The sequence below is a fragment of the Mytilus galloprovincialis genome, chromosome 2 (genome assembly GCF_965363235.1).
Source record: "Mytilus galloprovincialis chromosome 2, xbMytGall1.hap1.1, whole genome shotgun sequence".
Lineage (NCBI taxonomy): Eukaryota > Metazoa > Mollusca > Bivalvia > Mytilida > Mytilidae > Mytilus > Mytilus galloprovincialis.
This window is the reverse complement of record NC_134839.1, coordinates 112241890-112258704: the sequence shown is the minus strand read 5'-3', so window position 1 is coordinate 112258704 and position 16815 is coordinate 112241890. Positions and strand designations below refer to the sequence as shown.

At 32.6% G+C, this 16815-nt stretch overlaps 1 protein-coding gene across 3 annotated transcripts in view; it reads right to left on the bottom strand.

Moving 5' to 3' along the window:
• Window positions 1–16815, bottom strand: part of LOC143065404 (serine/threonine-protein kinase OSR1-like) — a 32798-nt gene that overhangs the window by 790 nt on the left and 15193 nt on the right. For 2 of the 3 annotated variants that reach the window (XR_012975464.1, XM_076238955.1), the window contains exons 8-16: window positions 12449–12497; window positions 11842–11901; window positions 10152–10271; window positions 8761–8796; window positions 8057–8203; window positions 7061–7119; window positions 6676–6728; window positions 6115–6183; window positions 2619–2677 (exon numbers count right to left, since the gene is read on the bottom strand). Coding sequence is in view for 2 of the 3 variants with exons in the window: in XM_076238955.1 (XP_076095070.1) it covers window positions 2619–2677; window positions 6115–6183; window positions 6676–6728; window positions 7061–7119; window positions 8057–8203; window positions 8761–8796; window positions 10152–10271; window positions 11842–11901; window positions 12449–12497 (652 nt within the window). In the remaining variant the exon portion in view is untranslated. The remainder of the gene's footprint in view (window positions 1–2618; window positions 2678–6114; window positions 6184–6675; window positions 6729–7060; window positions 7120–8056; window positions 8204–8760; window positions 8797–10151; window positions 10272–11841; window positions 11902–12448; window positions 12498–16815) is intronic. The other variant, XM_076238956.1, reaches the window with a different exon arrangement.

Below are 16815 nucleotides of genomic sequence, written 5' to 3'. Positions count from 1 at the left end.
AAATATCAAATCAATATCTTGAAGCATGTAGAAAAAGTGTGGAAAACTGATTTCCAAGACTGACCGATGGAGAGACAGACAGATTGAGTGCAAACCAAAAGTCCCCTTTGATTTCATTGGTAGGGGACAAATAAAGTGCGATTCTTTTTCCTTAGCTTTGGTTCTAAAAAATATATAGAACATATTAAAAGCCTTAATATTGGCCACATAAACCTTGTCAATTTGAACTGATATTCCCATAAACTAGAGGCTGTCAAAATGACTACAATTGATAGGGACAAAAACATACTACAAACCCCTTAAAGGGTTGTTACAAGGATTCTTAACGCTATGTACACAAACAAGAGGCTCTCAAGAGCCTGAATCGCTCACATGGTAAACAATGCCTTCGGCCATGTTTTTTGACGAAATAGAAAATAAAACACAAACTTTATTTTATACACCCTACTGATCATTCAAATGAAGTTTGGTTGAATTTGGTTGAGTAGTTTTAGAGGAGAAGATTTTTTAAAGTTAGCAAATATGATGAACAAATTGTGAAAAATTGTCATTAAAGGACAATAACCCCTTAAGGGGTCAATTGACAATTTTGGTCATATTAACTTATTTGTAGATCTTACTTTGCTGATCATTTTTGCTGTTTACAGTTTATCTTTATCTATAATAATATTCAAGATAATGACCAAAAACTGCAAAATTTCCTTAAAATTACCAATTAAGTGGCAGCAACCCAACAATGGGGTTGTTTGATTCATCTGAAAATTTCAGGGCAGATAGATCTTGACCATGTCAGATTTGCTTTAAATGCTTTAGTTTTTGAGATATAAGCCAAAAACTGCATTTGACCCCTATGTTCTATTTTAAGTAACGGCGGCCGTGTTTTTTGACGGATCAAAAATCGAAGCACAAACTTTGTGCAGGATAATCTAAGGAACAATCATGCTAAGTTTCATCCAATTACATTCAGTAGTTACAGAGGAAAAGATGTTTGAAAAATTGTTAACGACGACAGACGGCGACGACAGACGGCGACGACGGACGCCAAGTGATGAGAAAAGCTCACATTTCCTTTTAGGAAAGGTGAGCTAAAAACTGCAAAATTTCCTTAAAATTACCAATTCAGGGGCAGCAACCTAGCAACGTGTCGTCCGATCCATCTGAATATTTCAGGGCAGATAGATTTTGACCTGATAAACAATTCAACCACAGTCAGATTTGATCTTAATGCTTTGGTTTTTGACATTTTACCCCTATGTTCTACTTTTAGCCGTGGCACCCATCTTGTTTGGATGGCCAGGTCACCGGACACATTTTTTAAACTAGATACCCAAAAGATGATTGTGGCCAAGTTTGGATTAATTTGGCCCAGTAGTTTCAGAGGAGAAGATTTTTGTAAAAGATTACTAAGATTTACGAAAAATGGTTAAAAATTGACTATAAAGGGCAATAACTCCTAAAGGGGTCAACTGACCATTTCGGTCATGTTGACTTATTTGTAAATCTAACTTTGCTGAACATTATTGCTGTTTACAGTTTATCTCTATCTATAATAATATTCAAGATAATAACCAAAACAGCAAAATTTCCTTAAAATTACCAATTCAGGGGCAGCAACCCAACAATGGGTTGTCCAATTCATCTGAAAATTTCAGAGCAGATAGATCTTGACCTGATAAACAATTTAACCCCATGTCAGATTTGCTCTAAATGCTTTGGTTTTTGAGTTATAAGCCAAAAACTGCATTTTACCCCTATGTTCTATATTTTGCCATGGCGGCCATTTTGGTTGGTTGGCCGGGTCACCGGACACAATTTTCAAACTAGATACCCCAATGATGGTTGTGGTCAAGTTTAGTTCAATTTGGCCCAGTAGTTTCAGAGGAGAAGATTTTTGTAAAAGATAACTAAGATTTATGAAAAATGGTTAAAAATTGACTATAAAGGGCAATAACTCCTAAAGGGGTCAACTGACCATTTCAGTCATGTTGACTTATTTTTAGGTCTTACTTTGCTGAACATTTTTGCTGTTTACAGTTTATCTCTACCTATAATAATATTCATGATAATAATCAAAAACAGCAAAATTTCCATAAAATTTCCAATTCAGGGGCAGCAACCCAACAACGGGTTGTCCGATTCATCCGAAAATTTCAGGGCAGATAGATCTTGACCTGATAATCAATTTTACCCCTGTCAGATTTGCTCTAAATGCTTCGGTTTTTGAGTTATAAGCCAAAAACTGCATTTGACCCCTATGTTCTATTTTTAGCAATGGCGACCATGTTTGTTGATAGATCAAAACTTCGGATACAATTTATAAACTAGATACCCTAAGGAACATTCAGTTAAAGTTTGGAAGTATTTGGCCTAGTAGTTTCAGAGGAGAAGATTCTTGAAATAGTTTACGACGACAGACGACGACAGACGACGGATGACGACGGACGCCAAGTGATGGCATAAGCTCACTTGGCCCTTCGGGCCATGTGAGCTAAAAAGTACAAAACAGAGTTAAATTTCAAGGGTCTTCAGGCAGAAGATAAATTGTTATAAATAATTAATACTTTAATGTATAAGTAAACCCATGAAATGATGTGTCAATGAATGATAGAACTACTTACCAGACCAAACGTTATTGTCTTTAAACCAGTATCAATTATTTTCTGTAAATTAGCTGCAACTGTCAAGATAAAATAAAAACCTTAAATACACTGTTACATCTTATTATAGACCAATGAAATTGAATAATGTACCAGATACTCCCCAGGGCACAGCTTTATACGACTGCAAAGGTCGAACCCTGAACGGTTGGGGCAAGTATGGACACAACATTCAAGCTTGATACAGCTCTGAATTTGGATTTTGATTAAATAGTTGACACAGCATAGGTTTCACACAAAGAATGAAAGTGGTCTAATGAACTTAAATTTTTTTTTTGGCTTTTGAGCAATTTACTATACTGTTGAATATTAATCCTCTCAAAGAAAAAATAATTGAAGAAATTTTCTTTTTAAATTCTGAAATCTGAAATGAGAAAAAAAAATTGACCCCTACCCCAATTTTTTTTTACTTCCCCCTTTCCCTTATTCCAAAAATGATGTCAATTCAAATTTCTAATGGAGTTTGCAACAATAACTACTCATTTAAATACATCATAAAATATTAAAATATCAAATGTCATACAGTGATGGTTAAAATTAATATTAATTAATATTAACTTCTAATCAAAGAGCAGATTGCTCTCAGGGATACGATTGCCATTGTTTTCATTGACACATGTATACATGTAGCTGGAAAATATTATTTTCAAAACTAATTCAACTGCAAATGTAAAATGTAATTCACTTAATCTGAATAGTTACAAAATAGCCAATCCCGGTTAAAAGTGTATGAACAATGTACATAGGCCTATTGTGTTTTATTTTTGTACAATCAATTCCAAGTTTACTTTCCACAGCAGTCACTGAGACTCAGAGTGAGAGAAGTATTTCACTTCGTATCTTATCACCTATTTTCCTACGTTAATTCTAGGAGGAACCCCATTCCTAACTCTTTAAATATTTAATTTTCGTTGGGTCAGTGATGATGACTCCTTTCCGTACACATTCCTCAGTTTAAATTGCGATCGTTTTTAATATAATACGACATTTATCGACAGAACGAGTTAATTTTTCTCAACGTGTTGTTTTGATTCAGAATTCACGGAAGTGACTCCCGGAAGGGAGACAACTAGAAACGAAAATATGGAAGACTCCATTTTGCCTGAAGGGGTGTTGAAAGTAAACCTTTACGACGTGGACTACATTTATTTTAATTTAAATGATGCATGTGATTTAAAATTATGCAACAACAATAACCGTCAACAGCAGACATACATAGAAAGGATCCAATGAGTTATAAATTAATCAATTGAGTGGGGAATCCAGAGCAACCATTTAACCTAGTACCCCTTGAAGTCGAGAAAACTATACGCATGCGCATAATTACCTAAACACACCCTGTAGTAAGAACGTATATTAAACCTAAATGGTTCTCTATTTTTTATAGAAGTACAATATCAAATATCAGTTTAATAACGGTGACATATAAGTAAAACTCCACTTCAGTTCTTATATGACAGGAATAGATTTATCGGAATTCAGAGAACTCTCGCATTTTTATCACAACTAGGGAATTCCCTCTGACGTGTTACTAAATTTATAAAAACACTAAATATAAATACTGCTTAATTCTGATTTTCCGTGTTGTTAAAAACAAGCACATGTCAAGGGAAATATTAAACATGAAGATTATGAAAAGAACATTATAGGAAAGTTGTTTAAGTTCAATCCCTTTGTTTGTTTTTACAATTAAACCAAGACAATCATAAGAATCTGAGATGGTCCTTAATGTTTAGAATAAAACAGTTGACGTGAGGTCATTGTCCTGAGCCACTGATTGAAAGCAATCGTATCCCTAAAAAAAAAATGAGGAATGTGTCCAAAAGGACACAGATGATGCCCCTGCTATCATATAACGTTATAAAGGGACATAACTCAAGAACTGTTAAAGTGAAGCTGCCAAAAATTGAACTTAAACTGAGTTGAGAGGTAATAAGCATTATATACACATTTCATTAAATTTAGTTGAGACAAACTTAAGTTAAGAGAACAGTAACTAAAAATATTCTTCAATTTTTCCACTTGTAAAGGGGCATAACCCTAGAATGGTAATCAAAGTGCTTGTAATCACTGAATGGTAAAGATTGCTTTAATTTATCAGTTGGCAGTAAAGTGAATATTGCATTGTATATTGTATATATAGCATTGATTTAAGTTGATTCAACTTCTATTCTGGACAAAGAAAGATAACTCCAATTTTTCAAAGAAGATTATATAAAGCATTGGTTGTAGGTGATTCAACAACTATTCTGGACAAAGAAAGATAACTCCAATTTATTGACATGAAAATACAAAAATGCTTGTTTTTGGCCCCTTTTTGGCCCTTTATTCCTCGACTGTTTGCCCCATAACCCTTAAAATATATCCCAACCTTCTACTTAAGGTATTAAACATTGAGGTACAAATACATAATTGTTATTGAAATTGGGAAGTTTGTTTAATCTTTTTAACACATCTCTGATTTTTTGCTAACCTTTACTGTCTTATTTGCAGTTTTTTTCACATATATTTTGATTGTCAGACATTTTCAACATGAAAGGAACTTATTGGGGAGGGGAATGAAATAAAAACAATGATGATACTCAAAACATTGATGATTCTCATCAGAAACCCGCTTCCATAATATTAAAATCAGGAATACAAAATTGATATACATTGCTATTGATTTGGGGAAAATGTAAAACATATTGGGAGGAATTTATTACCATTTTTTATAAGTAATTGGGAATTTTTTTAGGGGATGAAGACGAATTTCATATGTAATTAGGGGCAAACAATATCACTGCCTTTAGAGATTAGAATTTTCCTCTGCCTTTATCCTATGGCGTATACATTTCACAACATGTACAGCTTGTTAGAAAATGTTTTTATAAAGCTGAGTTTAATGAGAATAACTTAACAAGGTAACAAATACCACAGACTTTCAAATACTTTAACTTCCTCAATTGCTTGAAACAAAATGATAATAAGCATTAAACATGACGAAACAATGAAAATATAACACAGAAGTACTTAAATAACAATGGGCAAACAAAGCAATAAATATACAATATTAGGTCAATGTCAGGAAAATATCAACTTTTTTGTATGAGGCTGAGAAACTGGGGAAGGGCGAGGTTCTACCTAGCCCTTCCCAAGTTTTGCGTGGAGTACAAAAAAGTTTATATTTTTCTGACATTGACCTAATTTTGTTTTTCTACTGCAACTTCAATTAATAAATTGATCACTTTTTAAATCGGAACACAAATGTTAAACTTATTTTCATCCCTTAATGGACCCCTGATTGTGGAGAAAGTGTTCCATGATGAAATTGACATTATAAAAAATATAGCTTTGTTACTATATTTAGGAAATAAACACAACTAGTTACAGTATAAATATGACCATTGGCTATATAGCTAGTAGCTAGTGCCATTTCAAAAACTAGTAAAGTGGTAGATAAAATATCTGTACCTACCAACAATCATATCCTTGCCATCAACTAAACCTGCCTCTACCATTTCTCTAGAAACACTATCAGCAGTATCTATGGAAACACAAAGAAAATAACTACATTACTAAATAAAATAAATGTTTGCCATTCTTAAAACAACACATTTTGCTGAATTATTAAAATTAAAACTAACTTTTATGATGGACCTTCAATAGAATGTTGTTATGAAGATCATTTCAAGACTCTTTAAGTCTCAAAATTTAGCTATAATTAGCCAATAAAATGCAAAGAAGGAGATATTTCTAGATTGATTATTTCTAATGATAATGAAATGTAAGAATCAACTTAACAAAATTTCATATTTTTCATGAATGATGGTCAATTGGAGTCATCAACCAAAGATTTTTTTTTTTACAAATTTTCAATGTTGTTTAGAAAGTTTTATGGACTATGCTCTGTGCCTTGTGATAATAAACATGTAAATACAAAGATGAATAAGAATATTCCACCCCAAACTGTGTTGTGATCTCATTATGAAAATTAAAATAAGTCTTTTTTTTATCAAATATGTAAGAATATACCTACCTTGACCAGGTGTGTAATCAAACTTTATATCATTTAATTCTCTCTTCTCATTCCTACAATTAAATTCTTTCTTGTTATCTTAAATTTATTTATGCCTATCATACTTTGCCTGTTTAAAGTATTGATAACTTTATATTATGATGATTTAATGACATTACCTGAACTATCTGTAGGTCATAATAAATTCACAGAATGCCTTATTGCTGACAACAAAATAAAAAAAAAAGTATAGCAACAAATTCCTAGCCAGTAGTTACACTGATGTATTTGTTTGTAAGATTATTTGGCTCTTTCATTATATTTTTTTCAGTTTACATCCAAATTTTGTAAATGTATTGATTAAAGACACTTATTTCAACAGTTAAACCAGGGTAAAAATACTGACCTTAACCGTAAAACTAGGTTTAATGATACACCTGAGGAAGCAGCTGGAGGTACTTCTTCCTGTTAATAACAATAACAAGCTCTGATTACTACTGTTCTTTATCTACATAACAATCATTTTCCTCTAATGAATGTGTGGTTTGAATCTTAAAATCTGATGAGCGAAGAGTGTTTTAAAACATAAAGTTTGTAAAGGGTTTCACAAAATCATGTGTCTTCTCTACTATTGCTATTGTAAGTGTAAAAGTATGATTTTTTTCTCAAAAAAAAAGAAGTTTATTTATCAATAAAATATAAAATAACTAGTAAGTGCATATAATGATCTCCATTGGCAGAATGGAACTCTCAACAGGTGAGCGATACAGGCACATATGTGCCTCTTCTTATGATCAAGAGTAACAGAAGCAGAATTATGAATATTTGTTTTACAAATTTTCCATATTTTATTGATGAAAGGCATTATTTTGCAAAAACTTGTTAAACAATTGTACTGAAATTTCTTCAAAGTTTTTAAAGACTAATTTGCAGACAATGGACACATAACCTTGTTCAAGTAATAACAAAGACTGATGTAGTCCTTTAGGACAAGGTGAGGTAAAAAAAGATTCATTTAATTCCATGAAGGTTTGACAAACAACTTGATGTCTTAAAACGTTAAACCGCAGGAACAATCTAAATGTCGATGACACTGACAAAGCTGGAATGTAGGATCCCTATGTCTCTCTTCTGTAACAAAATTTTGCAGACTGGCAATAAAAGAGATTAAGTGGGGTTGAAGTCAGCTAGGCAGCATATCTTAAAAGTCTGGCTCAAATTTGCCTTAGGCTTACATAGTTCTTAACACATATTACTTCACTCTCTCTTGATCTAATTTGAAAGTTTTCAAATGAAAAGTTTACAATATATATAGTTTAATTCCTCTACAGATGTTAAACCATGTAACACATACAGACTGCAACTTGGTTGTGATGAAGTAACTTATCTATACATTACTTACTTCTGTTTTTTTAGCTTCTACAACACTTTCCACTGATGTGCCGACAGTTGTGGATGAGGATGTGTCTGATTGTATGGTTTCCTGTGATTGGGTAGGTGTGGGTAAATTATCTGGCTTTGGTATGGTATTTGGCATTTTATCAGATTCCTAAAATAAACATCAAATATTTTAAAAGGGAGAAACTTCAAAACACATTCAAAATAAGTTGTAATTTGTTGCAAATATATGTTGAATAGCTAATTTAGATTACAGTAAACATATTTTATTAAAGAAATCATTATATATATAGCTATAAGGGTAAAGACATAAATACGAAATATACAAAAGATTCAATAACTGGGATTAGGAAACAAGAGCAGTGCTCTTATATAAATAAGTCTTCCTAAATTAGAAAATAAAATTACAAGCTATGAACACATGCTGGATAGCAAACAAAATAAATATGTAACAAAATACAGATTTAGATTAGTTTTTGATAGTTAATTTAAACTCTGTTTTTTTTACAGTACAAAATTCAAAGACTACGTGGAAACTTGCATTTGAAAGCTTAAGCTATATAAATTATATCTGTCAACTTAATATTTGGTATAATTTTAATGAAATCATCAAAAAATAAACATCATTAGTTAACTATTAACAACTCAATTGGAAGAAATTTGATTAATTCATATACAGTATTTTTATAGTTAATTTTTTTAACCTACCTCAGAAGACCTTTCTGACATGGATACTCTTGGAGACTGTAAAAATAAAGTAATGAAATTATTTAATGAACTTTTGAATAACCAGTAATGTTCTCTTGAAATTAATCTAATACATGTAATTTGTCCTACCATTCCAACAAGGTTGGTTATAATCATAATCTATATCTACTCTATCAAGTTTTCTTTTGTACAATCAATTTATTGATATTAAAGTTTTGTTGTTGGGTCCTTTAAAACAAATTGCAACATGTTCTCCTAAATTTTCACCATTTTAGACTCAAAAATATTATGGATCTATTGTACTTTTTTTTAAATACTGCTGTGTAAATTAAGTCAGACAATAGCAGGCTCTTTTACGTATTATTTCATGGCAACAATATAATTTTTTTAAACTTCAAATTTTCATTCTACAATTTGTGTTTTATATACATAAATTCTGGTTTAAAGTTGTATTCATAATTGAATAAGTAAAATGAATATATATATATAAACGAGTCTAAATTGAAAACTACGTTCAAACCTATGATTGCGTTGGATAAAAACCACAATTTTTATACGTGTGCATGTAAAACAAATTTCGTTGTAGAAGGGTCTAAAAACAGCACAAACAACATTTTCCAAAAGACCAAAAAAGTGAAAAACTATATTTAAACAAAACGCATTTGACTAACAGGTCGAACAACTGATGTTCTTTAACCCTGCTGACTGCCATTGGCGATTGCCAAATAAAATTGATCACAAGATGTAACAAAATGGATCTTAATATAAATTTAATACCAAACAGAAAAACAATTTAACTTGTGGCCACGATGTTATGCCACAAACATACGGTGTCAATATTTTTTTAGTACACCAGATCCGGATTTTGACAATAAATGTCTCTTCAGTGATGTTAGGAATTGAAACGGTATTTGGAAGGCCATATAAAAAGTACCCTCAATTTTAGAAAAAGTACCCTCATTTTTAGATAGACTCTTGTATTTTAAGAGTAAATATAGGATGAACGGATCATATAAACCGGAGGGAAAATATGATACAAGCCCAAACGAAAAAATATAAACGAGTCTAAATTGAAAACTACGTTCAAACCTATGATTGCATTGGATAAAAACCGCAATTTTTATACGTGTGCATGTAAAACAAATTTCGTTGTAGAAGGGTCTAAAAACAGCACAAACAACATTTTCCAAAAGACCAAAAAAGTGAAAAAGTAAATTTAAACAAAACGCATTTGACTAACAGGTTCTTTAACCCTGCTGACTGCCATTGGCGATTGCCAAATAAAATTGATCACAAGATGTAACAAAATGGATCTTAATATAAATTTAATACCAAACAGAAAAACAATTTAACTTGTGGCCACGATGTATATATATTATAAAACAATGTACCGGACTGACCCTAGGGGCCTCATCCTCAGCATCCCCCTCCTCATATTCATCATCTGACCACTCCCATTCTCCATCCTCTAGTTTATGTAATCTACCACTGGATCCAGGAACTCTTTTTACCTAAAATTACAGCATACTGTCTTATTTTGTAAGTTGATTTAAGAAGATGTGGTATGAGTGCTAATGAGACAACTCTTTTATCCTATTTGTATAAGTAAACCATTATAGGTCAAAGTACGGCCTTCAACACAGAACCTTGGCTGTTTTTACTTAAAAATTTACAACATACTGTTAGATTTTTTAATAACTCTTTTAGTAAATAAATGCAGTAAATAATTGTTTATACAATTATCAATGAAAAGAGAATTGTTATATTTAGTAGCCATCATTATTTATGATTTTAACAATGCAAAATCAAACTGTTGTAGGAAAAAGATCTCTCGGCCAGTTCTAGCCTGTTGTAAGCATGAGATACTCTTTAAAAAGATCTCTCGGCCAATTCTAGCCTGTTGTAAGCATGAGATACTCTTTAAAAAGATCTCTCGGCCAGTTCTAGCCTGTTGTAAGCATGAGATACTCTTTAAAAAGATCTCTCGGCCAGTTCTAGCCTGTTGTAAGCATGAGATACTCTTTAAAAAGATCTCTCGGCCAGTTCTAGCCTGTTGTAAGCATGAGATACTCTTTAAAAAGATCTCTCGGCCAGTTCTAGCCTGTTGTAAGCATGAGATACTCTTTAAAAAGATCTCTCGGCCAGTTCTAGCCTGTTGTAAGCATGAGATACTCTTTAAAAAGATCTCTCGGCCAGTTCTAGCCTGTTGTAAGCATGAGATACTCTTTAAAAAGATCTCTCGGCCAGTTCTAGCCTGTTGTAAGCATGAGATACTCTTTAAAAAGATCTCTCGGCCAGTTCTAGCCTGTTGTAAGCATGAGATACTCTTTAAAAAGATCTCTCGGCCAGTTCTAGCCTGTTGTAAGCATGAGATACTCTTTAAAAAGATCTCTCGGCCAGTTCTAGCCTGTTGTAAGCATGAGATACTCTTTAAAAAGATCTCTCGGCCAGTTCTAGCCTGTTGTAAGCATGAGATACTCTTTAAAAAGATCTCTCGGCCAGTTCTAGCCTGTTGTAAGCATGAGATACTCTTTAAAAAGATCTCTCGGCCAGTTCTAGCCTGTTGTAAGCATGAGATACTCTTTAAAAAGATCTCTCGGCCAGTTCTAGCCTGTTGTAAGCATGAGATACTCTTTAAAAAGATCTCTCGGCCAGTTCTAGCCTGTTGTAAGCATGAGATACTCTTTAAAAAGATCTCTCGGCCAGTTCTAGCCTGTTGTAAGCATGAGATACTCTTTAAAAAGATCTCTCGGCCAGTTCTAGCCTGTTGTAAGCATGAGATACTCTTTAAAAAGATCTCTCGGCCAGTTCTAGCCTGTTGTAAGCATGAGATACTCTTTAAAAAGATCTCTCGGCCAGTTCTAGCCTGTTGTAAGCATGAGATACTCTTTAAAAAGATCTCTCGGCCAATTCTAGCCTGTTGTAAGCATGAGATACTCTTTAAAAAGATCTCTTGGCCAGTTCTAGTCTGTTGTAAGCATGAGATACTCTTTCAAAAGTCTTACCTGTACGTAGTAAGAACAAGATGCTTTCTTACAATTGTTCCTGTCATGAAGAGGTTATATTTGTAACATTACTTACCCTTTGTGGTTTAACTGAGTTTCCCTCAGACAATAAAGTTTTTACCAGGTAGGTTTTATCCTGAAACAGAAGGTTAAATTGTCGAGTTTTGTTTTGCATCTTTGGCACTACAGTAAATTATGAGGAATTTCTTATTTCAAATACAGTAAAACCAATCTAACTGGAAACTATAAACAAAACACCTTATAACTATTTGTAATTCTGCAACACTTGACCTGAAATTTTGAAACATTTTACCTATAAATTTAAAAAAACAATCAATTGTGTACTACCCTCGGTACTATCCTGTATGACATTAGACATTTTCTCTTTGGTCATCAAATTTTAAAGGTATGTCTGTGATTGAGGCAAACAAAAAGCCATAAAGTGTTTGGTATTAGGACATTCAGTCAATATTTTTTCAATAGTTCAGTCTGTTGATACTTAAATTTAACATTTATGTTCTTTTTTCTTGCAATCCAATAAAGAAAAACAAACTAAAACTGTATAAAACATCTAAGAAAATATTCCTATACAAACTTGTTGAATACTCAAATGATCAATCCAACATCTACTTTATGTTACATTTTAACTTGTTTTATTCATTTCATGTTTATTTCATTCATACCTTTGCTTTTTTGAAGAATTCATTCTTTAATAACTGCTTAGCTGTTGGCCTAAAATGTAGAAAGAGAAGTTTTAAGAATTAGATCTATATACATCACTTTGAATTCAAATTGTTTCATCCTATACTGTAACCAAAAATTGTGTGCCAATGTATGTCATAATTATAAATAAGAATGTGTTCATAGTGCACGGATGCCCCATCCGCACTATCATTTTCTATGTTCAGTGGACCCTGAAAATGGGGTAAAATCTCTAATTTGTCATCAAAATTAGAAAGATCATATTATAGGGAACATGTGAACTAAGTTTCAAATTGATTGGACTTCCAACTTCATCAAAAACTACCTCTGCCAAAATTTTTACCTGAAGTGAGACAGACGCACGAATAAACGGACGAACGAATAAATGGACGGACGAAACGCACAGACCAGAAAACATAATGCCCATAAATGGGGCCTAATTATAAATATAATGCTATAGTGTAGTATAATCAGAGAGGAGTAACATTCCCAAGGTTTAGATATGCTACAGAGGAGTAACATTCCCAAGGTTTAGATATGCTACAGAGGAGTAACATTCCCGAGGTTTTGATATGCTACAGAGGAGTAACATTCCCAAGGTTTTGATATGCTACAGATGAGTAACATTCCCAAGGTTTGGATATGCTACAGAGGAGTAACATTCCCAAGGTTTAGATATGCTACAGAAGAGTAACATTCCCAAGGTTTGGATATGCTACAGAGGAGTAACATTCCCAAGGTTTGGATATGCTACAGAGGAGTAACATTCCCAAGGTTTGGATATGCTACAGAGGAGTAACATTCCCAAGGTTTAGATATGCTACAGAGGAGTAACATTCCCAAGGTTTGGATATGCTACAGAGGAGTAACATTCCCAAGGTTTTGATATGCTACAGAGGAGTAACATTCCCAAGGTTTTTATATGGTTAGGTTTGGATATGCTACAGAGGAGTAACATTCCCAAGGTTTAGATATGCTACAGAGGAGTAACATTCCAAGGTTTTGATATGCTACAGAGGAGTAACATACCCAAGGTTTGGATATGCTACAGAGGAGTAACATTCCCAATGTTTGGATATGCTACAGAGGAGTAACATTCCCAATGTTTGAATATGCTACAGAGGAGTAACATTCCCAAGGTTTGGATATGCTACAGAGGAGTAACATACCCATGGTTTGGATATGCTACAGAGGAGTAACATTCCCAAGGGTTTGATATGCTACGTATACAGAGGAGTAACATACCTAAGGTTTGAATATGCTACAGTGGAGTAACATTCCCAAGGTTTTGATATGCTACAGAGGAGTAACATACCCAAGGTTTGGATATGCTACAGAGGAGTAACATTCCCAAGGTTTAGATATGCTACAGAGGAGTAACATTCCAAAGGTTTTGATATGTTACAGAGGAGTAACATTCCCAAGGTTTGGAGTAACATTCCCAAGGTTTTGATATGCTACAGAGGAGTAACATTCCCAAGGTTTGGATATGCTACAGAGGAGTAACATACCCAAGGTTTGGATATGCTACAGAGGAGCAACATTCCCAAGGGTTTGATATGCTACAGAGGAGTAACATACCCAAGGTTTGGATATGCTACAGAGGAGTAACATTCCCAATGTTTGAATATGCTACAGAGGAGTAACATTCCCAAGGTTTAGATATGCTACAGAGGAGTAACATTCCCAAGGTTTTGATATGCTACAGAGGAGTAACATACCCAAGGTTTGGATATGCTACAGAGGAGTAACATTCCCAAGGTTTTGATATGCTACAGAGGAGTAACATTCCTAAGGTTTGGATATGCTACAGAGGAGTAACATTCCCAAGGTTTTGATATGCTACAGAGGGGTAACATTCCCAAGGTTTGGATATGCTACAGAGGAGTAACATTCCTAAGGTTTGGATATGCTACAGAGGAGTAACATTCCCAAGGTTTGGATATGCTACAGAGGAGTAACATTCCCAAGGGTTTGATATGCTACAGAGGAGTAACATACCCAAGGTTTTGATATGCTACAGAGGAGTAACATTCCCAAGGTTTTGATATGTTACAGAGGAGTAACATTCCCAAGGGTTTGATATGCTACGGAGGAGTAACATACCCAAGATTTTGATATGCTACAATGTAACATTCCCACAGTTTTGATATGCTACAGTAGCCATTAAACAGTCAATATCACTATGCTGCTGAAGAAATATTTTAAGCAAACTGGTGATATGTTATGATCAACTTCTTGCTTAAATCCACTTTTTTTGGACTCTGTTTGATAGATTCCTCAATAGCAATCATACCACATCTTCTTATTTTCTAAACATAAAGACTAACATACTACCATATGGGCTATTTAAAAAAAAATGATGCCAAAGTGTGACAAACATGGTAAAAAATTAAGTCATTGCTAATCTTTTTTCTATCATTTTTCTTTAATCCAGAGACATTCAAGTTTACAAAACTACCAAGGGTTAATGCAAAATAATAAAAACAAAATTTTTAACAACATTTTACTCATAAGAATTCATCCACTTTTCAAAGGAAACAACAAAATAATAATATCAACTGACAAACATAAATAAGAATATAAATATCAATGTAACTTTTTTGTTTGTTGCAATAAAGGTACTAAATGATTTTCATGCAATTTTTTTTTACTTATAAACAGTTTGTTTTTTTAAATATGTAAATTTCACCAATTTTTAGTATATTCTTTAATATCTTATTTCAAAAGTTTTTATATCTCTTTGCAAAAGCTTTAATTTTATATAAAAAGTATAAGGAAGCAAACATATATGATCTAATTACATCCTCTGAAAATTTCACAACAATTGCTTCAGTCAATTCTAAGTTTTCTTCATTTAAAAAATACAAACATGTGTTTTTTATCCTTTTGTTACACTCCTGACATATTTTTTCAGTAACTGTAAGACTGTTTTTTAATGGAATGTTTAGAAAATCAGTAATGATATCTATTTTAAATTTACAATCTCACAAATAAATAAATTTATTAGATATTTGATTACATATTTTTGTTAATTTCTGAGCAAAGAGCAAACTTTTAACATGTTTAATGAGAATTACACTTTAATTTTTAAGAATCTTTGGTGAATAGTGTGCAGAAAAATCACTTTTACAAGACAGATCCGCTTTCTCAATACATTGTAAAGATGTTACAATTATTTTAATAAAGAATCATGTTGAATTTTGTTATAGATAAGCTACATCAGAAACTTGTCAGGAGTGTAACAAATGTTACACTCCTGACCATAATTTATTGCTACCATATTTTAACCTGAAACTGACCTGAAATCATGTGGAGTCTTTATATTTAACATATTATTTTAGTGCAAATTAAGAACAGGTTAAAAAAAATTATATACTTCTTACATATTTACAAATTTTGCTAATTGTCTATTTAAAAAAAAAAGATGGCTTTCCTTTAAACCTTGTTCAGTCTCTTGTTTGATACTATATATATGCTGTTTTTATGTCAGATAATGTATTATGATAAGTTTGTTCGTACTACCAAAGATGGTAACAGTATGTGCTCTGTATATTAAAAATTGTCCAAAAATGTACCCAAAAATGTCAGGAGTGTAACACTTTAAAACGTTTAAGTGTAACATTCATGTTATTTTTTATAGAAACAATGTTGTTATAATATTGGTTTTCTTTTCTGGAATTTGAGTGTGAACGCCATCTGTTGCATATTTTCAGTAACAAACATGCCATTATTATGGCCTTTATTGCTTGTTTATGTGCAATACTTGTATGTCAGGACTGTAACACATTTAAACAAGCTAGTTCAATTGCAATTTTAGTTCAAAAATTTCAAAAGTAATGATGTAGACTTGTATTCTGTGTTAAGCTGAGGTGTAGTAATGTCATTTTATAATAATTGTCAGCTTGTTTTTCTTCCAATAACTTACCTTTGCTAATAAGATTGAAATAAGGCATTTTTTTGTGTTACACTCCTGACATTGAAGTGTTGAGCATACAAAAGCAATGAAGGCCATAATAATGGCATGTTTGTTACTGATAAACTGTAACAGGTAATGTTAACTGAAATTCAAGAAAAAACAACAACTATAACAACATTGTTTCTAAAAAAAAATACATCTTAACCCAGTTGTTACACTCCTGACAGACCTGGGTACTCCTCTTATTGTAACAATAATATTCCAGTAGTAGAACTTCAGGGTCAACTGAATGCACCTGTGCCAAGCTATGATACTAAACAAAAAAAATAAACCGTGCAAGATGTACAGAAACATGTTATTTCACCTACAAAGACATTTTCTGGCAGCATATTGACTTTTACTAACATTTTTTTTTTTACACAAACTTAT